We start from the raw sequence: 27,408 nt of genomic DNA, 5'->3' as shown, positions 1-27,408 counted from the left end.
ACTTCGTCTTGGTCTTCGGGTGACAACGATAATATCCTAACATTATATTTTATACCCCTCGTTAAATTCCATCATAGTGTGTGTACAAGATTAGCGTTGGGTATCTCCATAAAAACCTTCACGAAGGAAAGTTCAAGTTGCTTATTTTTTGTATTTATTTAGGTATATTACATATATTCAAGCAGTTTTTTGTTTTATAATATGATGATGTTTATTTTATAAAAAAAATGTTCCATAGATATTTGTTAAAATATTAGTCAGTAGTATATAAATTGGTGGGTAGGTATATGCCATGTGGTTCCCGGCCCTTTAGAATAGGACCACTCCATTACTTGCCATGGGTGCCGTACAAGGGGACTTAGGAAAAGACTTATAATTGGAATTCATCTTGTAGGCGATGGGCTAGCATCCTGTCACTATTTGAATCCCAATTCCTGTCAGCCTTATCAAGGCTGTTGGCCCTGTCTACCCCGCAAGGGATATAGACATATACATACATGTAGAACTTATGTATGCAGTATGTATACAAATTGGTGCTTACCTTATAGAGACGAGTATCATTGCAAAAATGAGGTACTTCCCCAGAAGTGGCACGACCAGGGAGGTTGGAGGGATAATTTCAACTACTAACAGGAAGAACACGTGGAGACTAATCAATATCGATATCGATAACGTCACCTGTTAATAAAAAAAATCCCCATTAGATAAAATAAATAAATAAACAATATACATTTATTTCGTTAACATACATATATACATAAAATCACGCTTCTTTCCCGGAGGGGTAGGCAAAGGCTACCTCTTTCCACTTGCCACAATCTCTACATACTTCCTTCGCTTCATCCACATTCATAACTCCCTTCATGCAAGCTCGGCGGTTTCGGGCACTCTTGACCTGACCAGGACGTCCTTAATTTGATGAAGATACGTTCGTCTAGGTCTTCCCACTCCAACCTTTCCCTCCACGCTCTTATCTTTCGTTAAACATTTTAAAATTACATTTCTCAAATTATAAAATTAAAATTGTTCTCAAATTTAGTTAGAATCTTCTCTCCGTTATAGGTACAGAGATGTGTCTGTCATTACAATGCCGGAGATAAGGTCTGTCAAGTCTGTCGGCAGTCATATTGAGAATGTCGTTGGAGCTGGCCCGCACGCTGCGCTCCAGAGACGCGCCGCGGCGTTACCTCATGCTTGTGTGAAAACAGTATGTACGCGCCTCCGCAAAACGCCCGTCGCGCAAATGTATATAGCCATAATTTAAAAATATTTCGTCTTTGTCTCAACAAAGCATAATAGCGTGTAATAATGCCCGTTTCATGAATAAAAAAACTGTTTTTCACGAATTGCCTAATTAAGTTTTAGTTGCGTAAAAATAAAGCGTTTTTTCACGTCAAGTCACGAAGATCAATATGTCAACTTTTTTAATAAACGTGTAAAACCAATAAACTTTCGTTATTTTGATATATTATATTTAATGATACGATGAGCGTAAGAAATTTAATATGAATATCGTTCTTATAGGTGTAGGGAGTATTAATATATGTAGTTCAAATATTTTTTTTCATAATTTGTACATTGTGTGTTGACTATTCATGTTTTATTCAACTTTTCAGCGGTTGTTGTTGAAACAAGTGCATGCCACGCGTATGACATTAATATAAGATATTGATCAGTTTTGTTTTGTCTTTACTATTTAAGTTAAGACAAAACAAAACTTTGATAACTAGTACATAATTGATAACTAGTTTTGAAAGACACAATTGATAACTAGTTTTTGCTGATGTACTTTGTTTATTATTAATCGAGTGGGAATATTCGTTTTACAGGTACTTTAATTGTTTAGATTTTAATCAATCCACTGGTTGACTATTGCCATAAAAAGGACGAATTTATTTCTATGTTCCTACAATCTACATAAAAAGACCTCCAATTAAATATCTGCCAAGTTTTGTATTCACGAGTCTACTAAAAGTCATCTCTTGAGCAAACGCCTGAGATGTTATTCTTATTCTAAGAGGAATCTCGCTCGAAGAAGGTCGCTTCATGAGATGCTTGTTAAATTGTATGTGCATGCTGCGAAAAAGATGTATACAAATTGCGACTCGACATCAAAACATCTCATCACGCAAAATGGAATCCTACGTCAAAGCAACTTAGTCATATATTTCTCGATGACGAAACATTCTCCGATTTGTACAAGTCTCCGTGGAAAACCCTAAGGTTGTATCTCTATTTAGAGTAGTGGAGCGCGAAATGCTTCAATTTTAGGAAACTTTTTCTTTCTAGAAATGAAATATGGCAATAAGAATAAAACACAAAGTGCCTAGCAATATTTTAAAGCCGTTATTTTCTTCACATTTTACTTGATTGTTGCTACCTTCTTGGAGATATTTTGTAATTAAAAACGTGTATATGTATGGTGCTCGTAAGATGTAGTTTTCCTACCGTGTACTGTGAAGTTTGTTGGATGTTATATTATGAACTAGCTGTGCCCGCGACTTCGTCCGCGTGGAAGTCGGGGGGACGGTCAGGCGGTCACGCGTATTAGAACGCTGGTTCGCCGTATTAAATGTTTCGCTGCAAATTGCTTATAATGACTATATCTCAAAACCTATTCGTCTGATTTATATACTGTGAATGGCAATTTTAGTCTACATGAAAAGCCGAAAGTAATAAACATATTTATTTGGATAAGGATTAATACTGAATTAAAGAAAATTGGTTTCAAAATAACTTATGTTTATAATGAAAAAATAATCTTAAAAAATGAACATAAAAGTGGTTATTGTAAGTAAACCTTAAGAGATAGATATATGCTCTCGCGGACTTTTTTGTGGCAAATAATGAGTACTTCACATCTTTAGTACATTGTTTTACTATATCTTTGTTGGTTTGCGCAGCGTTCGCGTGGAAAGCTCGCAGATGGCCGACTCATTCAACTTTCACCTGCATTGTTGACGTTTCCCGTAGGAAATCCGGGATAAAATGTAGCCTATAGCCTTCCTCGATAAATAGACTATCTAACAGTGAAAGAATTATTCAAATCGGTTCAGTAGTTTCTGAGATTAGCGCGTTTAAACAAACAAACAAAACAAACTCTTCAGCTTTATAATATTAAGTATAGATTCTATCGTCATCATATATCGTAGTCACGATAAAATGATGGAATATTACTAGGACGACTTTATATTACCTAATTTATTTTTAAAATTAAATGAAATGTAAATGTAAATTTGACTATCGTACATATTTTTAAAAGTGTGCATGTCAAGAACTTAAATGTGATTTTCTTCAGAGAATAATCATAAAATTGGAAACATGAGATGGAAATTTATGGTAGCGGAAATATAACGGAAGCAGGAAGCGGATGGGACTAACAATTTCAACCGGTCAATAATCGTTTAAAATTATTGTTGACCTCAATGCGTTTTATATTATCGTTTTCCTTATACAGATCTAGTATACTTTCTGCACAATGTACGCGACAAATAAAACAATTTTTAGACACGTTTAGATGTATGTAAGTAATAATAAAATTCGCTTCTATATTTATTGCATAAAATTTATAACCACATAGACTGAAAGGAATATCAACGAAAAGGAGCCTTGATGGCTGGTTATAATAATAAATTGAAGTTACCCAGCGGCTTTGCATTTATGTGATATTGAGTGACGGCAGACGGCAGGCAAAGTTCTATCGTTTGGTATTCAAAGAGGAGAGTAAGCCATTGTCGTCTGTGTAATTTTTCACTAGCTAACGACGTCGTTACTGCAGTATCTATTCATGATATGCTCTGATACTTAACGAGCACTTTAATATTGCCGTTGAGTAATTAACTTATAGAGTATTTACAGCCGTGTGGTTTCCGTCACTTTAGAATAGAACCACTTCACTACGAGTATCTTTCATATGGCTACTAAGGAATAGGCCTGTAAACTTGGAATTCCTCTTGTAGACGATGGGCTAGCAACCTGTCACTATTTGAATCTCAATTCCATCATTCACCTATACAGCTGAACGTGTTCACTTATCAAGACTGTTTGCACTGTCTGCCTCGCGAGGGATATAGACGCGACTATATGTATATTTACAGTGTCTCGTGATAGCTTCGTCTAAAAACTATGTGTAGAAATGACATAAGGTATGTAAAAACGACTTGTTTGAATCATAAGTTTGAGTATTTCATTCATTCAATTATTCAATTCGTCTAGCGTTTAAATGAAATCGAATTACAAAAAGGAGTAATAATTACAATAACAAAGTACAAAAATTTTCATAAATACCTTTTCTCCGCTGTCTGACGGCAAATAAAATGTTAGAACTGTGAGAAATGAAATCCCCATACAAGGGATTATAATGTTCACTGTATAAAATAATGTTTTTCTCCTCATCGTGATGTTGAATGTGATGTCCAGGTACGGCTCGTCGCAACATGTATAAAACTTTTCATTCCTGCAACAAAACAAATGTAGAAATCCACCGTTATCATTTAACACAGCACATTAATGTTATTTTATTTTTAATCCACTAGGTAACTGCTGCTGACGTTATGTTAACCTGCTTTTTGGCCAACAAACACTGAAAATATCTTACTTTTTACTGTTTGAAGGATTTCATTACAATTATATTGTAAAAAGTTTATGATACAATGAGCCATGGAAGAGAGAAGACTAAAAGACATTCAAACCTGGTGAAAAAAAATCATACATACAATCATGTCTTTATCCTTTATGGCTTAGACCGACAGAAAGGCTAAGTTCAGCTGTATGGCTTAATGATAGAATTGACATTCAAATGTGATAGATTGCGAGCCCATCGCCTAAAATTAACTTTCAGGAAAGATTGATATTAGTCCGATAGCCAACCGCACAACCGTACAGACTATTGTCCAATCAATTTACGGCACGTTAGAAGCTAACAACCGCGAATGCAACAGGGAAACCGTATGATGAGGGCAAAAGGTTTACATCATTTGATACATATAATCACGTCTTTATCCTTAACGGTGAAAACAGAGATTAGAACAGCCTTAAGAAGACTTAAAACCACGTTCAGCTGAATATCATCATTTTATGGAATATTGAACAAAAAGGTTTAACCACAATTTTCACTTTGTGTTTTTAACGACACAGGTCTGAGATATTGCACCTTACAAGAACATTTTATAATAATATAACAATATTTTTTCAGGCACGCACGAAGATGTTGGCCAAAGCTCGCAAACTTAATATAGAATATGTGTTATGGGAATTCAACCTTTGTAACAACTACCAAAGGAACTAGGGTATGGCTGTTGGTAATGATAATAATAATAATTGTAAGGGACATTGCCGGGAGGCTTTCCAAAGTGGATTTGCTGTTGGTTTAAACCAGAGTTGTTGTTATAGGAGAAAAGACATTTAGTCTCACAATAGCCCAGTTTATTGTATTCGTAGCATTAACAGTGAAATTACACAAATCATTTATGTAATTTTGTTCTTGTTTTCACTGATATGAACTATAGGTATAGTAGTAAACTAACCGTAACTTTATTTATATATATTTTAACTGTGGAGTCTTGTGAATTGTATAAAGTTATTGTAGATTAACACATTCTTTTACCGATTTGTTTGAAAATTGAAATGTCTTAATTTTATACTCGTATTTACTGTAAAAATGGCAAGAATTAAAATGCTTCATAAATCTGACCATCCATTTTGGAGCGATGATAATAGATAAAAGGTACTTATATACATACACTTCAATACGAGTACATATCTACTTTTTAATCTAGGCTAAAAATAAAACGACATCAAAAGAATTAAAGTTCGTACCTTCGTAATAGAACAAAGTGTGTCTGTGAAAGGGTGGAATTCGCGATAACAGCACGGAATGAAGCTTTGAGTAAGGCTTAATGTAGCAAAGCGGATACACGTCATAAAGTGACGTGGAGGTGAACTTTGTCAGAGTCATAACTGAGAGCTAGGAACGGCGACCACTTGATCTTCCTTTTACCGTATCTATCCTGACCTCTTCATTGTCACAGCGCTTTCCAGATTGCACTATCAAGCGTTTGCTTAAACTCTCGTCCAAATGCATCCCAAAGGGGTGGGCAGAGACTCCATCTTTGCACTTGCCGTATACTTCTTTCGCTTCGTCCACATAATAGGTAGTTTATTATAGGCCATGTTAAGATGACTACACTGAACGCACCATACATGCATATATCGAGTCTTTATCCCTTGTGGGGTAGACAGAGTCTTGAAAATAATTAAGGAGTTTCTTTATTTGGGTAGAATGATGCAATTGAGATTGAGATAGTCATCGGTTGTTAGCACATTGCCATAATCCACATTTATCACTCTCATATTAGTCTACAACACTCGCAGTTTACATTATTTGTTGTATACTCTTGCTCTTTGAAAATAAGTTTTAAAGTTAGCGCAGTAAGATTTACGCACTAAGTACCTTTCCATGAGATGAATATTCTCATTGTTCTCATACTGAATCGGCCACATTATTTTTAGTCTCGTCATCCCTCTCATAACATTTCATTAGTGCTACGGGGAATTGGGACTCACTAATAACTTGAGGCGTTTCTATTTATTTTCCGGGCGCGTCGCCTCTCTAAGTGAAAGTAAATTCGCCAATATTTTGCTAGAACATCCAGCTTCCAGTCATGTAAATATTATTTTAAGTGAGTAATAAAAAATGTTAATAATGTAAAAATCTTATTTCTATCTTGACTTTATCAGGAATCAAGCCCGGTGTTTCAAACCACTGCGCAGTGTATTAAAAGGCAGTAGACCAGTACGTTGCTGGCCGCTCATTTTACTCCAGGGTCAGTGACTGGCCCTAATGGGGCAGTATATAGGCATTAATCTCGGTGATAACCGTGATAACCTCTTTTAAGAGAAACTTGGGGTTGGCCTTGAGACCATGATCCTGCATTAGGTAAGATAGATTTTTACACGAAACGACTCTTGTCTGATCTCCGCAACCTTTGCAGGAAAACCGAACCGATATTGGATAATGCTAAAAACTGAACTGGATTCAACTCATGGTACTCAAGTCAAAATCCCTATTTGGAATAAGTCCGCTTTTGTATACTTAATTTGTAATGTATATTTTTGTTCGCACTGCAAAGATATTACAGACAAACACTAGCTACTGAAGAAGGAAAGGATGACCATACCTAACAGCCGGCACCTCCAGGATGTCCCACTCGACAGACATGTAGAATTCCGAGAGGTCCACGCCCGCGGACACCACGTTGCTGCCGGCCTGCTCATCCATGTGTCGAAGGTCCACCTACGCACGGCAACTCTCAAAAAATGCACAATTCTTTTTATGTTCATCTTCAAAGATAACATATAAATAAATACCTTAATAGAGGCAAATTACAATTTAAGTGGAGAAATAAATGTTAGAATTTTATTTATTCATCCCAGGTAACAGTTGAGGGTGCAACTGGGGACATGTCAAGATATAGAGGTTATATCAAACAGATTGAGCTGGCCCCTTAGTAAGCTGTGTACAGGATATATAACTCAATGTTTTTTTTTTAAATACATGTAAAGACAACTAACAACAACATCTAAGACCCAGTTAAATTATAAAACGTCCAATTTATATCGTTATCAGATCGGGGATTGAACCCGAGTTGAGCTTAAAATAATAAAAGTTTAAAATTCGTAGACTATTAATTAAGTTGTAAATACTCGTACTACACACTTTTGACACAATGACAAAAACATTCAAAATACAGACACATAAAATTCAACAACAAATGTCAATAGTTTTATGTTTGAAATATTTAATTTGTTTTTTTATTAATCTACTAGATAATGCTTTTAGTTGTTTATTTATAATAGCTATTTACGTACAGCAAAAATAATAATTAACTATTTTTGATGAACCAGTTTTACAGCAATAAATATTTTGCTACCACGTAATAGCATATAAAAAAATTTGATTTATTAATTTGTTTAATTGATAGGCTTTTATGACAAATCATGTCGGTGTTATTTACTTGATACATGCACCCTGTCACACTATGTTAATATATATTAACATTGTTTTACATTTCGTGACTTGTTTAGCAATTTCTTTTCTATATTAGCAGCAATAGGTACTTTTATTGTTATCAATTATTTTTTTAGTTCAGCCAAATCCACATAGTAACCGAGAATATATACATTCAGATATTAGTTAAACAATTCCACCACTTAAAAGTTATCAATCGCAGTGTTTCTTTCTGACCTACCACAGTGTGCCAAGTTAGGATGTACCTGTTTCAACAAAAAATAAATGAGTCTCAGACAAGAAACTTCTGTCGAAAAGCTGTAAACTTTTTTTTCAAATAAGACATCAAAACGCAATGTTTCGTATCATGCGAAGAATCAACGCGTAAAACACAGAAACACCGAATAATAAAAGGAATGTCATGTCGACTTCGACGAAAGTGGAGAAAATAAAAACGACCTTTTTGACGCCATTATCGAAACAGTGATCACACTGTTATCTTATATTAAGGAAAGTATAATATAATGATAACCCACAAGTTTCTGTATGGGTCGTCAAATTTATAATAAGAGGTCGGAAGCGCCGGCTCCGCCGCGCATGTGTGTATCGCGCGGACGCGGCGCGGCGTCTGGAGCTACGCACTGATGCCAACCCGCCGCAGTACTGGACTTCGATTAGCGTTGACATTCTAATATTGTTCTTATAATCGCAACAATTGTTACTTGTTGAGATCAGCAGAAGCTCCGTCAGTGTTGTAATCGCATGCAAAGAATGTCTCGCCAATAGAAGTCGCCAGGTGATCGTTTCCGTTGGCGAAACATTCGTTCTACTAAAGTATAACATCTAGCATTTCTGTGATGGACTCCATGTCTGGATTTGAGTAGAAAATTAGTCTTTTTAATAATTTAAAATGACATTCATGCAATGGACGACCAGCGACACCGAATTAGTACAGCCAGTGGGAGTCGCTAATAGGGAAAGGTATAAAATATGCATCATGATGACTGTTTATGCTCGATTGTGTTCTGAGCAAGAAATGTGAATTTTCATTGGTTATTTCACGTGCTGTGCTCAACCTGTTCGCGTGTAGGTATCGTGTGAAGCTGTGTCAGAGCCGAGGCCGCGTCTCGCGGCAAGGGCCGCCGTGATCGGGAATGCAAGTGGTTCGGAGTGAAGCCGGAGTCATGCGGTGAGTGAGTGTACATCGACCTCGAGGGAGACATGCAACAAGCTCAGTGTGGGAGTGTGTCGTGTGTGTGTGGCGCGAGCGGAGCCAGCTAAGGGAAGGTGTGAGGGCCCCGCGTGACGCCACTCCGCGCCGCGATGCATGTTGGCTCGTTGATTGACATCTTACAAGTTTAGTAAAAGCCATTTAGATAACTACGTAGAAACGAAATCGCGTAGCACGGGTAGACTCAAGCGGAGCGGGATGTGTCGGATGGGAACGGATCGAGTGAAGTATTTGCATCCCATATCACCTGGCAGTTGAGAATTTTATACCTTTCCGTGTGGAGCGAGGAAGGCCGACCGAGCTAAGTGGAACCGGCCGAGGATAATCTGGAGCATTCGTGGTCACGCACGTCGACATACCGCTACTCCACATACTTTAACATCACCATCGCAATAGAAATGTAAACTTGCAACATGTCAGAACTAAGGAGCAGGGGCGGGGAGCGGGCGGCGGCAAGAGACGCGCGCTCTACGCCTCTAACTAGCACCGTCGTACAGTCAATATGTAAAAGTGAGACATACCACATGGACAGAAAAGTAATGTTTTAATTACACGACGAATTACGTTCGAGCCAACAAGCTATTGCAAGGACATCGGCCGGGGCGGCGGGCCCTACGGCTACGGCCCGCGCGCGCGGCGCCAAGCAGCGTACAGCGGGGCGTCACCTTGAAGCCGTCATACGTCCAGCTGCCTAACTTAAGCACACAGGTTTGCACGTCGTAAGGAAAGAACTCGACGTCGATCGAGCAGGAGGATTTATAGACGGCGGGCGGCTGCCACACCACCATGCCGTTGTAGTACACGGTGGCCTTGGTCATCAGCGTCACCTCGTAGTTCCCGTCAGCGCTGCGGACAAACAGAGCGGTCAACGAGAGCGGCGACGGAGCTCCGCGCAAATTACCTTGAATCCGTCGTACGTCCAGCTACCGAACTTAAGAACGCACGTTTGCTCGTCGAACGGAAAATATTCCACATCAATTTCACAGGAGGACTTGTATATCGCAGGCGGTTTCCATTCAACTAGCCCCTGGTGGTAGATTGTCGCCTTGGTCGCCAACGTTACCTCGAAGTTGCCGTCGGCACTGTAATGTGAATGCACGTTTACACGCCGCACGCACCGCCTACCTTGCGTGCTCTGTTTGTGTCGAAACTTCAACAGTCGCTTCTGTATCGCATGTGGTGCATCTTAAGGCACTTTTTGTTAAAGATTCATGTACCTTCGGCCTGATGTATAGAATAGTTTATCTAGACGTGACGTTTGTGTACCTAGAATGTGTGTGTATACAAGTGTAATCTGTAGTCAACGCTATTGACTCTCGCGTTCATATTGTTACCCACCTTATTCAATAACATTAATGTTAGTTTGCGGATCTGCGCCTAAGAACATTGATTTAATTAACTATTCTTCTTAGATCAAATATGTCGTTTAACGTCATCATACAATTACTACACGAAAAAGAGCACGGCATAACTTTGCACTGGAAAATGCGTAAATTTTTATGAAGTTTAACGATCGGAGGATTCAGAGGCGTCCGCATTCAGGGCTATTAGCTGTCCGTGTATTGTTACTTCTATACACCTACACAACACAAAAACAATGAAACACGAATACATGCATTTTATATGGTTTAATATTATTATAGTTGTTTTTATTAAAATACATCGAAGTACATTCACCATATAAGGAGAAAAAACAGGAATACTACAAAATTAAAAATGGACATGAAATGACAACCTAATGGATACACTTTTAATCTTACCGCCGTGGGAAGTTGGGGGGAAAAAAGTGTGCATTAGTGGAGGAAATGCGCACCGAGATTGTAGAGAAGGGATCGGAAATGAGTAACGATGGCCGTCCCGTGTCCGCGGCCATTTATCAAAGCTGCGAGGTGGTGGACAGAACTGAACTAATACAGCTTATAACTGTTAATGTCTTTATTTAACGAGTACACGCTGAGACGACATTCATTGGGATTCTGTTAAACGAGAACTTCTTTTGTTAAAAAGCTTTGTGACTGCATAATAATAATTTACTCTTACATACCAGTTGGTTTAGGAATATTGTAAGTGCGTCAAACGATCCACGGTATGAACGGTTACGTTGTATACGTTACATAAATCTTCTTTCACGTCACGAATCAACTTCGATACGCCGTACTTTAAGCCTTCGTATATTACTTTCACACCATAGATAATATCTGGATTCCCGTTGACCTAAAATATCACAATTGGTGAAACAAACTATTCGGCTTAGTAGTTAACATGGAAAATCGTCCAATAAACTTACAGAATGTAGCAACAATATCAAGATTAAGATATACGAGTACATTGGTTTCATTGTGTTTAGAACACAGAACACGACTATCTGTCTAGGGAAATGTCACCTCACAAACTATACGTGCACAAACATCTTTTTAATGAAATATAAATGTATTTACACATAAAACAATGAGCACGAAGCCTTCGGTAATGTTCGTCTGAACAATGAAGCAAGTGTTCGGGCATATAAATTAAGGTGAAACTTCTAGATAATTTTGATAATAAGTCTTCGCTAAAAGTTTTACAAACTTTTAGTAGACAGTTAAGAGAGTAAGCACAGAACATTACAGGATAATTATTAAACAACGAAAACGAAATTATACGTAACAGAAATATATAAGAGTGGTATTAGTATAAAAAAAATGAAATTTTATTGATAAGTATATAATTTTATGCTTATAAGGAAACCTCATTTTATTATAAATAATTATTTATCTACAGTCTATCTACTACACAGATTGCTAACAAATAAGTGCCTCGAGGGTGTGACTAGATAGATCACCTTTGGATGTAGCCTCGTAACGTAACACGCTGATTTAGTCGGAATAGTCTGGTAGATGACAATCGATTGGGCCTACGCTTATCTATGGTGTGAATGGCTATAGGTAGTATTTTACAAAAGGCGCCCCGCGGCGCCGCCGCCTCTCTTAGCTGGAAATCCATTTACGTCTTTATTTATTTTCTGTTACAACCAACTTTCAGCTTTGTAACGTTGTTACCGCGCCTTTAGTTTGCAAGTATTAAATTGAGTTTGTTTTTAGTTTTGAAACAATTCCCGGGCATTAAAATGTTCTGTAGAGTAATATCGGGATTTCGTAGAGTCTATGGGTATATTATGATTCAATGATGTAGGTACATAATTATAAGGATGTTTGCAGTGGTTGGTGTTGTTTATTTGAAAGTAATAATGATTTTACAATACAGAAGATCTACACACAGCAATTAAAATTTGGATCAAATTACGAAAAGTTATGAAATGTTAAGTACTGTTTTAAATATAATGAAGTAGCGATGCGAGATCGTACAATTTAAGATGAACTCAAAGATAATTAGCTCTCATAATATTTTTTGAAAATGAGACTGGAAATATTCATAATATATATGGCGGCATGATAATGCAAATATTTGGAGCATAAAGACATCTTAAACAAAAGTTATTTCAAACGAGGAAACTTGCTACTTAGCGATACTTAATACTTAGACAAATCACAAAATGCACCTTTTTATTGTATGTATATAAAGTGAAAATAAGTTATTTTTGTGTTGAAAATTTGTGTAACGAATTCAAATGTAAATAAATTTTCTCTCACACTCACAATTGCGTGAAATAGCTTACTACTTTGTAAGCTGCACCATTTTATGAACATATTACTAATAATGCCGTGCCGTGTGGTTTCGGCACCAACACAAAAAAGAATAGACCACTCCAGCTCTTTTCCATGGATGTCGTAAAAGGCGACTAAGGGATAGGCTTACAAACTTGGGATTCTTTTTTAGGCGTTGGGTTGGCAACCTGTCACTATTTGAATCTCAATTCTATCATTAAGCCAAATAGCTGAACGTGGCCATTCAGCCTTTTTAAGACTGTTGGCTCTGTCTACCCCGCAGGGGATGTAGACGTGACCATATGTATGTATGTATTACTAATAATAAATAACATACAAAATATTACTTTATTTTTAAAGAAAATTTCCTGAATAAGTCCTTCAAACTTATCTAAATTAGTCGAAAATAATTTAATATGCATACAATTTGCCAAAACTTTTTCGTCTCATCCCGTGCGATCAATAAAGTTCGATGACAAAGACATCTGTGCAAATCTTACAAAGCTATTCCATTTTAAGCTAGGTATATTAAAACGGCATTTATCATTCGATATCTGGAAATGACAATGTGAATCTCACTTCGATATTTTTCTCAAATATTATTTAGATTTCTATGCTTTAACTGCTTAACTTAGAAACTATAAAGTTTTATTTAAAAAACTAAAATACCAATAACAATTCAAGATGGAAAATCGCTTGAATTTTAGTGTGTATCAAAATTTCTTAAAATATTCTAATGCTTTAAATTGATTAAAAAATTCAGCTTCATTTGCACAGTAGTTTCGGATGTACGTTGCGTATTGGTCGTTTAGTAACGGAAGAGTTATATAAATATGTAAACTGATTGATATTCGTTCATTATCATTGATAAATAAAAATAAATAAATAAATCTTTGTATATTGAGATACATACAAATAACTCGCATCGCTACGCCATTGAATCGTGTTTTAGTTTTGGTTTTATCAGACAACTCAATGCATGATGTTCTGTGTTGGTCTCACTTGTTGTACAGCACGATGTCGGGCCTCCATATGTGGTCGGAGGGCACGTGCAGCATGTGCACCCCGCCGTACTCCTTGGGCTCCCAGCGCAGCTTGTAGTCGTACCACGACTGCTCCACCCAGAGGTTCGTCGTCATTATCTGATTCTTCAGGTTCTGGAGAAGGAAACAGATCTTAAGTTAATAAGCACATTTATCTAATACAAGCTCCATACTACTCGTAGTAGTGAAGAAAATATAGTATGAGTTGGGTGCTTCTCATCTCGAGCTCTTTGGATGATCAATCGAAGGAAAACCTTTTAAACTAGTGATTCTTCTTTTAGGCGATGAACTAGCAACATTTAACTATCTATTATGTGGATCTTAGGCTCAAAATAAAATAGCTAAAGATACGAGTAACAACTCAAACATTATTAGAGAGAAAGCAGGGAAATAGTTGGCGTTTTAATATCTTCACATTCTGCAGGTTTATGATTCTCAGTTCTCGACCAAATTATGGAGAAATTCGTGTTAACTAAACACTTTCTTCAACAAGTTTAGTTATTTTATTTACTTTAACTGCCGCTCTCGCTTTGCGTAACTTACTTTGTTCGACCCTGTTTGGCATAAATTTAATTCGAATAACTTGAGTTTATGATAGTTTTAATGAGAATTCAGCATTTTTTGTTTATGACTGACATACACATAACTATAATGACAATGGTATCCGAATTCACTGAATATATAAGTTGTTTACAATAACACTAATAGGTACATATAAGCACTACATACTAATATAAAATGAATTCACATTTCTGTTGTATAGAAATATGAATATTCTGTAGATGTCAATGATATTGCGTATATTTTCTCAATATACCTACACAAGTTAATGTTATTAAACTCTAATGTATATTATAATATATTGATTATTACCTCATAAGTTTTCTTATACTACAAGTTTATAGTTATATCGTTATGTATTCTTTATTTTCTTAATTAAATTAACTTACTACTTATTACTTAAAAATAATTCTTTCAACAAACTATAAAAATAATTACAAACCAAAAGAATTACCTACTAAAAGAGTAAATAACACAGTAAATAAAAATTGAAATCTCCACTCTTATACTTCTATCCAACAATATCATATCGTTTCATAGAAATACCGGCTATTCTGAAGTGGGCACATATAGCCTAAAGAAAAATCCAAACTTTATACGAGCAATCTGCGTAAAAAGAAAAGCAGAAAGCTATTTATTTATACCCATTTTTCATTTAAAAAAACATTGATAAAATAATTTAAAAAAAAACCTAAACAAATATTTCAAAAACCAATTCCACAAATAATATATCTCTAATATTTTAAAAGGGGACTTACGAGGGACTTCTATGGACGTAATTGTTTAAAATGTTGTTTATGCCGCGTCGATGAGCCCAGACCATTAATTAACCCTGCGGCTTTTAAAATATAGGTAAGTCACAAGATATTAATTGAACATCTCAAAGAGTAAGTAAGTAAATGTGCACTTTATTGCACCAAGAAAATAAATACAGCAATAAAACGTGATAAATTCTAAGTAAGTAAAAGGAAAATTTACTTTAAAAATATATATAATAAAAATTAACTACAATTAAGATAGTAAAATCCTTATTTGGCCTAGCTCGGCGGTATTACATGAAAGATAAATCCAAAGCTTATCTTTCTGAGTGAATATTTAATATTCCTGGGAGGCGCTATCACGCCTATCACCGGCCGTGTTTTCCCGAAGGATATTAGATTTCTCCCGCGACGAACGACGGCCAAGTCGATAGGTGGAGATAACTTTGTCTTCATTTACTTCTTTGCAAACAAACACAAATTGTGTTAAGTCATTTTATTACGAGCCTTTTACACTGTTTCCCACATATCACGTCTTTATATTTCAGGGGATATGCATAAGCAGTCACAAGTTTCGTCGACCCATTATAAGGGTTAAAGATAGATTCAGAAATAGAGACAGATTATCAGCCGATCGAGTAAAAGAAGGATCCTAAGTTTATGAGATTTTCCCTAATGAGATGTGTTGGATAAGAGAAGCAACTGGCTACTTTTTTTCTTAGCTACTAGTTCTACAAAGTTATCATTTCAATGATATTGAGAATAAGAGTTACGTTACGTAGCTTTTAAATATATTTCTACTCTAGAGAGAAGAGAAATTAAAATCGTTTGTATTATAAATACAACCATTAACCGTAATTTACTCAGCCTCAGTTTGGTGTCAACCAATAATTTCCATTAATTCTCTGAAGCTAAACGTGAAAACAAGTGAAAAAGTGAAAGCGAGTAATGTTACAGTAACTTAGTGGAAGGAATTCGAAATAGGCAGGTACTAATATACCTTAGGAAAATTATCTTTGATCCTTCGATAAAATTACGACATCTTAAAGAAAACCGGGTAAGTGCATACATACATATACATAAATGTGCATACAATCACGTGTATATCCCTTGTGGGGTAGACAAAGCCAGCAGTCTTGAAAAAATTGATAGGTCACGTTTAGCTGTTTTTTTGGCTTAATTATAAAATTGAAATTCAAATAATAGAAGAAAGCCTAGTTTACAAGCCTATCCCTTAGGCGCCTTTTACGACATCCATGGAAAAGAGATAAAGTGGTCCTATTCTTTTTTCTATTGGTGCCGGTAACCACACAATTCAAGTTCAAATTAAATACGTAATTAGGTAGGTATTGTTTTGTAAGCAATTTTTATTATTTTTAATAAGTCAGTATCGGAGTCCTTTGAAACCACGATAACTATAAATAATAATATATACGATATGTTCTGTTAGAATTTGTTGTCATGCAGACAGCCATACAATAATTTGTTAGGAAATTAAAATCTTCATCAATAACTTTAAAAAGTATGCTATCGGTTTAATGTGAGATATGAGCTTTTACTTTTTTTTATTTTACAAAAACTTGATAGTATACGATATTTTTAGATCAAGCTATAAACCTAATTTGAAAAAAGTTTATAATCCCCTTTTACCAAAGTTGTCAACACATGGCTGGACCATGTGAATAGTGAACGCTGTTGGGTCAGGTGATTAGGCGCCGCGTTTATGCAAGCCTGATGAAGTCAACATCCGCCGACAACACAGTGTGTGTTTGAACTAGTCGTGTATTAATATGGCTTTGTCGTTTACTAGCTTTATTACTGTTCCAATTATATATTGTACGGCTTTTATTAGCTAGTAAAGAGAAGAGATTAGTATTTTTGTTTCTTCGTAACGAATCTTCTGAATATATAAAAGAGGATACTGATTGACTCAATCAAGGACAGTCAATTGTCAAAACCGCAGGATCTAGAGATTTGAAATGTGGCCTCAGGTTCCTATAGGGTGTACTAAGATAGAATTTATCGAAAATTTCAGAAAAAATCCTCCATCATAAACATTAAAACAGGATATGTTTTTCTAGTTATTGATGTTCTAGTGACATTCACTCAGTGGTTGGTTTGTTTTGTGCACCGCTAAATGAAATCACACAAATGAACACAGCATAAAAATACTTAATGACAATCTCATTAACCAATACAATTCAAAATATGATTTGATTAACAAAACACACAATCTTAATTGTGAGGATTTTGGTCTTAATTAATTACATTGTGCGAATGTAATTAGGAGAAATTTCTCATTTCTCCGGGTGCTAGATTTTAATTCTTGATTCTTAAATCGACAAGATTTATTCTTCCTAAGTAGTTTTACTAAGCTTTTTTTTTCTTACCTAAACTTACTTCAAGCCATATAATCATAGTTATGGAATCATTTTCACTCTTATCATATTATAATATAATATAAATATGTATAAATTATTTTTTTCAAAGCTAAAATAGCTTTAATAGGCTATTTGTCAATGTTCTAAAAACTATCTTAGGGTATTTATTTGTTTATAAGGAGCCCTAGAAAAACACTTTTGTCTTTATTTTAGCTATTTTATAAAAAAATCGAAAAAGAAAATGGAATATTCAAATATGCCGCCAAAACGTGACTTTTAGCAATATGGCGGCCATGGCATGCAGTGACGTAAATTTCGCATAAATATCAGAGCTTGTTGGTGTTTCGAATAGTTTTTGATTTTCTCTTGTTTTATTTATGTAACTTGTGCCACGTCATATGTGTGAAAATTATTAAAATGAGTTTCTATAAATGTTGTGCAGTACCTCAATGCACTAATACAACAATAAAAACTCCTACGAAACTGTTTTTTTCTGTGCCGATGGATTTGAATATTCGCAAGAAGTGGTTTCAGCTTTCTCGGCAAAATGCTGATGATATATCATCAAAACATGTCCTCATTTTTGTGAAGACCACTTTGATGTGAGTTTTTACGATGATAAGTTCTTATTATTCGGCAGCAAAAAAATCTGGATTGTCTTTGAAGAAGACGCCAACCATTATTGCGTCCACTTTTGGTAGGTTTCGACTGTCAGCTCTCTCGAAATTGGTTCCATTATTAAATACCTATGTTATCTGAGCAATCCTGAGCGATAAAACACTTATTAAATCTTGAAAAATAAAAGCGAACACCAAAGAACGGTGCGATCCACAGTCTGTTTATGGGTAATTTACGTCATAATAGAAATAACCAATCACGGTCGTTTTTAGTCATGTGACAGCTGCATAAAAAACCCTAATTTTCGGAGACGGATTTTGATAAAATGTATCTATTTGTTATACTCATTGATGCATGTGGTTATTCATAGTTTTATCATCGTGAATTCAATATTCTTTTACCTTATTTCACTTTCATAAATAAATATATACGGGACAAATTACACAGATTGAGTTAGCCTCGAAATAAGTTCGAAACTTGTGTTACAAGATACTAACTCAACGATACTATGTTTTATAATAAATACTTATATTGATAAACATCCAAGATCCAGGCCAATCAGAGAAAGTTCGTTTCTCATCATGCCCTGACCGAGATTCGAACCCGGTAACTCCGGTGTCACAGACAAGCGCACTACCGCTGCGCCACAGAGGCCGTCAGTTCATGTATCTTCGGTGTAAAAATATTATTACTGTGTTTTTCGGTGAAAAAATATGATATTTTTTACTTAATTAAGGAAGCCTGTGACAGAAACCAGAGGCGAAGACAATCAATAAACACAAATTTAGTATTTCACCTTCGATCCCGGTTAAGAAGTGTGAGCGCACACAAACATTCAGTAAAGTTGGTGTAAATACCCGGGAGGCACAAAGTAGCAAGTCAAACACAGGGGACGCCTAAATCGGGAGCACGTCGAACGACCTTCGTCATCATAACGTGCCCTTTTATTTTATACCTTCGTTTTATGCCCGATAAATTAATAGTAAAGGCCCGATGGGAAATAAAAAAAGAATTTCGTATCAGAAGATAAAATTCTATTTAACATAAAATTAGAAAAATTTGCAAAATATTATCAAAATATTTAATTTCTTTCAGCCATTTAATATCTTAATGATACAATTTGTATAAGCCTGCAGGCATGCAACAAATTTGATTCTAACATGATAATGTCAGCGTATCATAAATTGTATGTTCTTATAAAGGATATGTCTTATATTTTTTACGCCTGAATTGCCTCCTAAAGTTTCAGGAAGCATAACTTTTGCTTTTATGTATCAAAGGGCTCGTCATCAATTTTCCGCAACGAGTCACGTCTACTGTCCTAGCCGCTCCCTGCAACCTCTGAAAGCTTTCCTAAAACGTTCTAATCACTGAATAACATTACGTCTCGCACGTTGGGTCGTTTAAAAGGACGGTTTTTGTGATTACGCAGATGTGTGTGTGTGTAAAGTAAATTCACTTTTTAATCAATTGTCGCAGCAATAATAAAGTATATTTTTTTACTGCTAACGTATTAGCCTGTTAAGCGCTTGAAATTTAAAAAAAAAGGTCAACATTATCAAAGATACAGGAAAAGGGTTAAAAAAAAAAAGTAATAGGTACCGATAAATTACAAATGAAATTTATTTATTCGGACAGATTGTTTTAAAGGAACCTTTGTCGTTTATTGTGTTGTTGAACAACAGTGTCAAAATTAAATCGATTGGACCCTCATAACGTTTAATGTTAAAACTTCACTAGAAAATTGGATTCTTTCACGAATTGAGCAGCCGAAATCCGCCATTTTGTTTTCCATATCTTAACAGACACTTGGGTCGCCAAGGAAAATCGAACGAAACCTTGATTTATAAAGATATGTCCATCCATTTATTTATTAAAATGCGGTATAAATAAACTTTTATTTGGACATTTAAAATTTATATACCTTATTAAAAACTATTGAGCTCTTTTGCAAATTAATTAGGTAAAATTATAACCAAAATCGTTATTTGTAGTTATTTTAGCAAATATTCCCTGACTATGACTATGGGGAAATTCTTACGGGCTTTAAATTAATTACTTCATAATTGAATTCTGGTTACCGAAAGCGGGTTTTATTATGAACATCATCCGATCATAATATAATATTAGCACAATTTTCGATGCCACAAATCTCCATTACGTAACAAAGAGAAAACTGCCAGAAAATCTGGAATAACTCCACCGTTATTTTAAGCTACCTTCTAGAATTTCAAATAGATGCAGAGCAGGTGAATGTTTGAAACGAGTTACTTATTCTAACCTTTATTCCAACATATGAAATCCTTGAAAGCTTTCTGGTATAACGCACAACTAAGCAGTGAATAATATCACTGCTAACCGTTCAATAAATATTCCTTAAGAACCGTTTTATTGCACTACATTCTATATTTATCATGAAGTAAATATTGTGTATATCATATTGCTTTAAGAGATATTGGATTTTGGGATCAAGAAATATTAAATATTGTATTTTATAGCCTTGTTTGCTGACACTTTTGGCCATGAAATACACATAAAATTATGTACTAAACCTACACTTACCTACCTACACTACTTACCTTAAATTTTTAAATTCAAATTATTTCTTGAAACCGATATATCGATTAAATAAATATATATACGGGACAAATTACACAGATTGAATAAGCTTCGATTATACCTATTGATATTCAATTTATTCAAGCTGAGATTTTGCATAGTCATACTGTATTAACCTATACTAATATTACAAAGCTGAAAAGTTTGTTTGTTTGTTTGAACGCGTTAATCTCAGGAACTTACATACATATAATCACGTCTATATCCCTTGTGGGGTAGACAGAGCCAACAGTCTTGAAAAGACTGATAGGCCACGTTAAGCTATTTGGCTTTAAGATAGAATTGAGATTCAAATAGTGATAGGTTGCTAGCCCTTCGCCTAAAAAAGAACCCCAAGTTTGTAAGCCTATCCCTTAGTCGCCTTTTACGACATCTATGAGAGGGAGATGGAGTGGTCCTATTCCCATTCCCAGTATACATTAATTTCAATGCATGTCGTGATGTACACATCACAATGATTGAGAATTTTCCTTGCTGAAGACACTCTGTGTGTTTTCAATTTGCTGCTGCTTAAAATAAAATATCGATTTTCATGCTCGTACGATGCTTCCAACAGATCTTTTGAGAGCTCTCAAAGGCATATGGTACTGCAAAAATATAACTGTTTCTAAGTAGTCAATGTACGGATGTGAACAAACCAGAATACCAACTAATATTAGATATATAGATATAGATAGATAGTGACTTTAATACTTTATAATTTTAAAACAAATCCCATTAGGTATATATTTGACCAGCCTGATTAATGATCAAAGATATAGCCTAGCTTGAACATGAATATTTTTTTGGAATTTTTAAAGCTTTGCATGAAAAATGTTTATGACGGCAAAGCGGAATCAACTTTGAGGCTAACTCGATCTGTGTAACTTGTCCGGCATATATTTATGTATAAAGACATATATATATATAAAGACGATACTGCTCAAGAATTCAAAATTCAAAATTCAAAATTTTTTATTCATTATTATAGGATACCTCCATATCGCTTAATAATTGTCGTATGGTTTAACAACTTGGTTGACGTCAAATAAATTACTTAAAAACTAAGTTTACTGCCGCTTCCAAGGCGTCAGTGCAGAAGAAGCGGTAACAAACTGCTTAAAGATTCTCCTTTTCACTTTTATATTTTCCTTGAATCCTTTTTTGTAAGTCGTCAGTCGGTAATCATTAAATGTCGATGTGGTAAATGTGTCGCAGCATGAACGATGGCCGGGTGTTCCACGGATATTATTCATTGGAATATGACAGCTCAGATTACCGGAATCGGCACGGATCAATAGAAATACACGATTGAAAGAATTCCGTCATACCATACACATTGTAAAATGACAAAATTTGATCTCTTATTCTACAGTCCGTACTACAGAAGAGCAACGAAGAATGATGTTTAGCGAAAATGGTAAACAATTTAACAGTACACATTTTATTGAATTAAATGTTTCCAGTAGTTTTGGTGGTAAAAGCAGACAAACAGATTTCCATTTTAATCATACTTGGCACAATACTCAATACTTTGGCACAAAACTACTTTTATCTTTAACAAATTGAATTCTTCCCTATTTCAATAAATTAATAACCAGTTAACTGACACGATGTTCGCGGTAAAGTTCTATCTCGACTCAACTTTTAAAGGAATACTCAAACAATAATATGCATAATTTTGCATAAAGAACCTCGACAATGAGAAACCGTTTGGACTTGGCATCTTTTTCCTTTCAAAAAAAAGGTAATTTTCATTGATTACAAACTTAAATTAAATTGAAATCATATTCTTCTCAAATTTATTAACTCTTAATTTCTCAAAAGTTACTTTAATCCTAAAATTACTTGATCAGGTAATAAGCAATCAAAACGTGTCTCTGTAAGGACGAAGTTTGTTCGATACTTGCTTTCGCTATCGTTTCGCCTACCCTCCTTGTGTCTACATACATATTTTAATACACTCACGCTTTACGGTGAAATGTAAACAAGATTTTTTTACTACGTATGAAAGCCGCATCACTAAGATCAAGGGCCACTCAACATTTATGACGAAAAATATAAAATGCATTGCTACTCCGTCGCGCATTCCACTTAGCTGCAATGTTGTAGAACTGTAAATGTGATTAATGATCCTGCACTGAAGTGTCTGAACAGTGTACAATAAACAGAGGCTATTATTTATAGCACTTAGGTATAAGATGCCGCAGATAATGCTCGGAAAATTTGTGCAATAAATCAAGTCTAAACAGACAAAGATCAAGATCTATGTCTGTGTGTCTAAGCTAGGAAAGTGCGTCTCAAGGTTATTACACAATATTGCAACATAGTTTTATAAATACTTAAAGGCAAGTTTTAGTATTTAGTGTTTTTGTGCTTATATGAAATACTAATGATCTAGCCGGGCATCGCTCAATGTCCCTTGAACAACGTTTTGTATCTCCATCAAAATTCATTGCGTCTTCATAAAAGAGCAAAGTTCAGATGTAGACAGAAGCAGAGGGTGACTTCTATCATACCATGTTCTTGTTATTATTTACGTGGAATAGATTAGTATCATAAATCGCCTATTATTTTAACGTGTTTAAGTTCACATAAAACAGAAAAGATATATGACAATATATTACCATATTTAATTCCTTACGCGTCAACCAATCTGATGGCAAGGAATTAGAGCGGCTCCCTGCCAGTACCGCCCTATATATATTTGGTCGAAAGAGGAAAGTTGTAGGTTTCTGAGTGTTTGTATAATGGCCTTAAAATCGGTGGACCTATTTAAATACGGGTATTTGCAAAGTACCGAGAACAAACAAATGTTTTCCAAATCCCAGTCCCGTAATTTCGCTTCGAAATTCAAACTGTTTACTGTGAATTTGCATTATAACGGAATGAATCCTTATTTTAAAAATAAATCAGTTAAATTTTTTGTATAAAATTTAAATATTTAACATACATATATAGTCACGTCTATATCCCTTGCGCGGTAGACAGAGCTAACAGTCTCAAAAGTACTGAAAGGCCACTTTCAGTTGTATGGTTTCTTGATGGAATTGAGATTCAAATCGTGACAGCTATCCCATCGCCTACAAGAGGAATTCCAAGTTTATAATCCTATCCCTATATCGCCTTTTACGATATAGACAAGAGTTTTGGAGTATTTCTATTCTAAAGTACAGGGAATTATTTAATAATTAGAGAAATATAAATAAATTTTAGTTTCATAACAGACTATAGTCTGTTGAATCGAGTCTCGTTGCTATTACCGTGAAGGAAAACATGGCGAGGAACCGAAATGATAAACCATGAGCCAATATGTATTAGGTTCCCCTGCAAAGGTTCCCTAAGTCAGATGGAAGAATGGAAGCTTTGTGTAAAAAACCTGACCCATCCAATCCAGGATCCAGGTCCAAGGCCCACCCCGAGCTCCTTTCCAGAAAGGTGAGGACGTAGCCGGGATAAACGCCGGGAGGAAGAAAAATATCGCTTCTTTCAGGTACAAAAAGTACATAGAAATTTATAATGTAAAAGTAACTACACACATATTATTACGACCACTCATACATAGATAAACAAGATTGAACCGGATTTTCAATCCGCTTACACAACGTCATGTGGAGAGGATGAATGAAAGCAGGTTGACTAAGCAGATATACAAGGAGAGTGTGGAGGGAAAGGTCGGAGTGGGAAGACCTAGACGAACGTATCTTGATCAAATTAAGGACGTCCTGGTAAAGGGTCAGGTCAAAAGTACCCGAAACCGCCGAGCTTGTATGAAGAGAGTTATGAATGTGGACGAAGCGAAAGAAGTATGCAGAGATCGTGGCAAGTGGAAAGAGGTAGTCTCTGCCTACCCCTCCGGGAAAGAGGCGTGATTTTATGTATGTATGTATGTATGTTACACAACGTCTGACTTAGCGACTGTCATCACAACACAGACAGTATATAAGTCCTTTTTTTCTGAAGCACAGATGGACGAATAGGGATTTAGTAAAAAATTGTGCAAGAAAACTTTGTTAACTGATTCTCTTTTACCTTTTGAAATATTATCCCCATCCAGATCAGAAAATGATTATTTTCCAACACCGTGGTCGAACCAGGTATGTGGTCCAAAGGCGTAAACGGCCTATGTTTGACTCTGGCGAAATTTCTACATATTAATTTATATGCCTTTAAAAAAGGTTGGTCTTTTACGTTACTTTTTTTGGTAGGTCTGTGCTAAAAGTGAATGAACTTCATCGACGGATAGTATTAATTCAAAACGTATCCTTACATAAGTATGATAAGATACCTTTCAATGTAGGATACCTTATCTAGCCATTATAGTCTGATTCGTTCTCATAATAAGAGAATCGCCCCAGCTTTTAGCCGCAATTTGATGCTCCCATTTGTAACCAATCATCGGCGATACTTTATCTAAGATGTTCTTTGTTTTTGATTGAGCGAAGTTTATGTCTTTATTTTGTAAACATTTCTGAAGTATTTTGGGAATGGATCTTGGGAACGGTGGTAGAAAATAGTCAAACTTCTTTCTATAGTCATACGGTACATATCGGTTTTCATAGTAGTAAGACATTTGATGAGGCGTTTCTGTGTGATCCATAACAGTTAAGTGTATAATAAATAGTACCTTGATAAAATAAAGCTAATTTCATTTTGGGCAATAGAATATTTATTCTGCAAATATTAACCTCGCTACAATCATAAAAATAAACAAAGTTTCGCTTTCAACACCGGCTTGTAATTACAATTACTTTACCTGAATTCCAATTATGTTTCAGTGGTTATAATACTAGTGGGGATGTATAACTTCTACCTTTGTAGCCAAATGGTAACCTTTTACAGGACAAGATAAATAAATATACTCTATTTTGATAGATAAATAATCGATTTTCGAAGAAAATGAGCAGTAATTTTCTGAGATCTGGTTTTCAGCATTTATCTTTTGAATCATTTTTTTTATTTAGCGAATACTCTAGTTTGATATTCCAATTACTTAGTATTGAAATACTTCCACGAAAAACAAAGAGTTTTTAACAGAACATACGTACATACTTACATATAGTCACGTCTTTATCCCTTACGGGGTACACAAAGCTCGCAATCACGAAAAGTCTCGAAGGCCACGTTCAGCTGTGTTTTACAGAATCAAGTAAATAAAGTAAGAGAAGAAGAAAAATTACGTTTTAAGCCAATGTTTATTAGGGAAGCTCGTGTTATATATCTTATTCCTTCTTTGTCATAAACATATCAATGGCTTATAAATATGGCAATAATGAAGCAAATATCATATTACTTTACTAAAAATCTGAAGGTGTTTACTGTTAGAAATACCATCATTTTGGAATTTATCTAAGGCAAAAAGGCGTTACTATTTATCTCTGTAGAAATGTGAATGATATAATGTACAAGATTTACTGAGTCTGTCAAACTATAGGACACATATTTTGTTAAATAAATAAGAAACAAAGAACCATTGACAAAAATATCCCGAAATTCCTCCTATTTATCACTTTTATGTAAAATTTAAGCAATGTCACCTTCAATTAAGTAACAAAACAGCTAGTTACATAAACCGTCAATACAAAAAAATGATAATAATTTTGGATCCATAATCCATTTCCCATACAAGAGAACCACTTGAATAAATATGAAGCAATGGGTTGGCAATTCTTTCTATCCGGGTGATTTATGGGATCTGATTTGAAATACATAAGGAGACAGCGCGGCGCCTCGCGAGAATTTGCGATATCGGGAACGCGCGATGCACAATCTTTAAAAATACTCGGCTACTTCTCACTCGAGTGAGTACAATATTTGTGTAAACCTGAAGTGTTCTGCAGAAACTGGGTCGCTGCTCGAGGCGTTGATGCGATTCATGTCTATTTAAATTCCAAATGCGACGCGCAAGTGCAAGCAAGGTATGCGTTGGCGGTGCACCCTCGCTTTTATGGGATGTAGGTCAGTCGGAATGACGGTGCATATGAACGGCTAGCTTATAGAAAAAACTTACAACATCGATGAGTTGACTAAGTTTAAGTTTGATGCAAACGCGGAGCACGTCGGTGGTGTTGACGACGGGCCGCACGAGTTTGTTGTAATTGGAGAGGAGGTCGTCGTAGAGGCGCTTGGCGTCGGGGTTGCCGGCGGTGGCGGCGCGCAGCAGGCAGCAGGCCGCCAGCCACCAGACGAGCGCGGCCATCAGCTCGCGGGCTCGGCCATCGTTACGTAAGGCTCGGATGCGGCGGGCCCGGGCGCGGCGCGGCGCTGACTGCCGCCCTGCGCGCCCGCCGGGCCCCCGCGCGCCCTGCCGCCACTACCCGCGCCCTGCCGCCGCCTGCCAAACAATCACCGTACACTCCGACAACCGACTCTTGTACGAGTAGTTGCGGTAGCTTTAATTAACGCTATTTACTTATACCTACGAATTCCGAATGTGTAGTTTAATTTAGGAAGTCACATTTAGATCCTTTGGGGTTTTTAGATTCTTAGGACACCGATGAAAAAGCTTGCGAAAAGCAATCATTTGTGTCTTTTGAAGGTGACTATTTTACAAACGATGGCAAATA

At 35.7% G+C, this 27,408-nt stretch overlaps 1 protein-coding gene across 1 annotated transcript in view; it reads right to left on the bottom strand.

Moving 5' to 3' along the window:
• The window catches only part of LOC106134688 (acetylcholine receptor subunit alpha-like), a 37,194-nt gene extending 10,102 nt beyond the window's left edge, over positions 1-27,092 (bottom strand). The window contains exons 1-6 of the mRNA XM_013334790.2: positions 26,853-27,092; positions 13,886-14,040; positions 10,141-10,321; positions 7,179-7,294; positions 4,288-4,456; positions 542-678 (exon numbers count right to left, since the gene is read on the bottom strand). Of these exons, the coding sequence (XP_013190244.1) occupies positions 542-678; positions 4,288-4,456; positions 7,179-7,294; positions 10,141-10,321; positions 13,886-14,040; positions 26,853-27,041 (947 nt within the window). The 5' untranslated portion in view covers positions 27,042-27,092. The remainder of the gene's footprint in view (positions 1-541; positions 679-4,287; positions 4,457-7,178; positions 7,295-10,140; positions 10,322-13,885; positions 14,041-26,852) is intronic.
• Between the last annotated feature and the right edge of the window lie 316 nt (positions 27,093-27,408).

This window comes from Amyelois transitella, chromosome 9 (genome assembly GCF_032362555.1).
Source record: "Amyelois transitella isolate CPQ chromosome 9, ilAmyTran1.1, whole genome shotgun sequence".
In the NCBI taxonomy this organism is placed as follows: domain Eukaryota; kingdom Metazoa; phylum Arthropoda; class Insecta; order Lepidoptera; family Pyralidae; genus Amyelois; species Amyelois transitella.
Note: the sequence above shows the minus strand (reverse complement) of the source record. Positions and strands in the feature narration are given on the sequence as shown.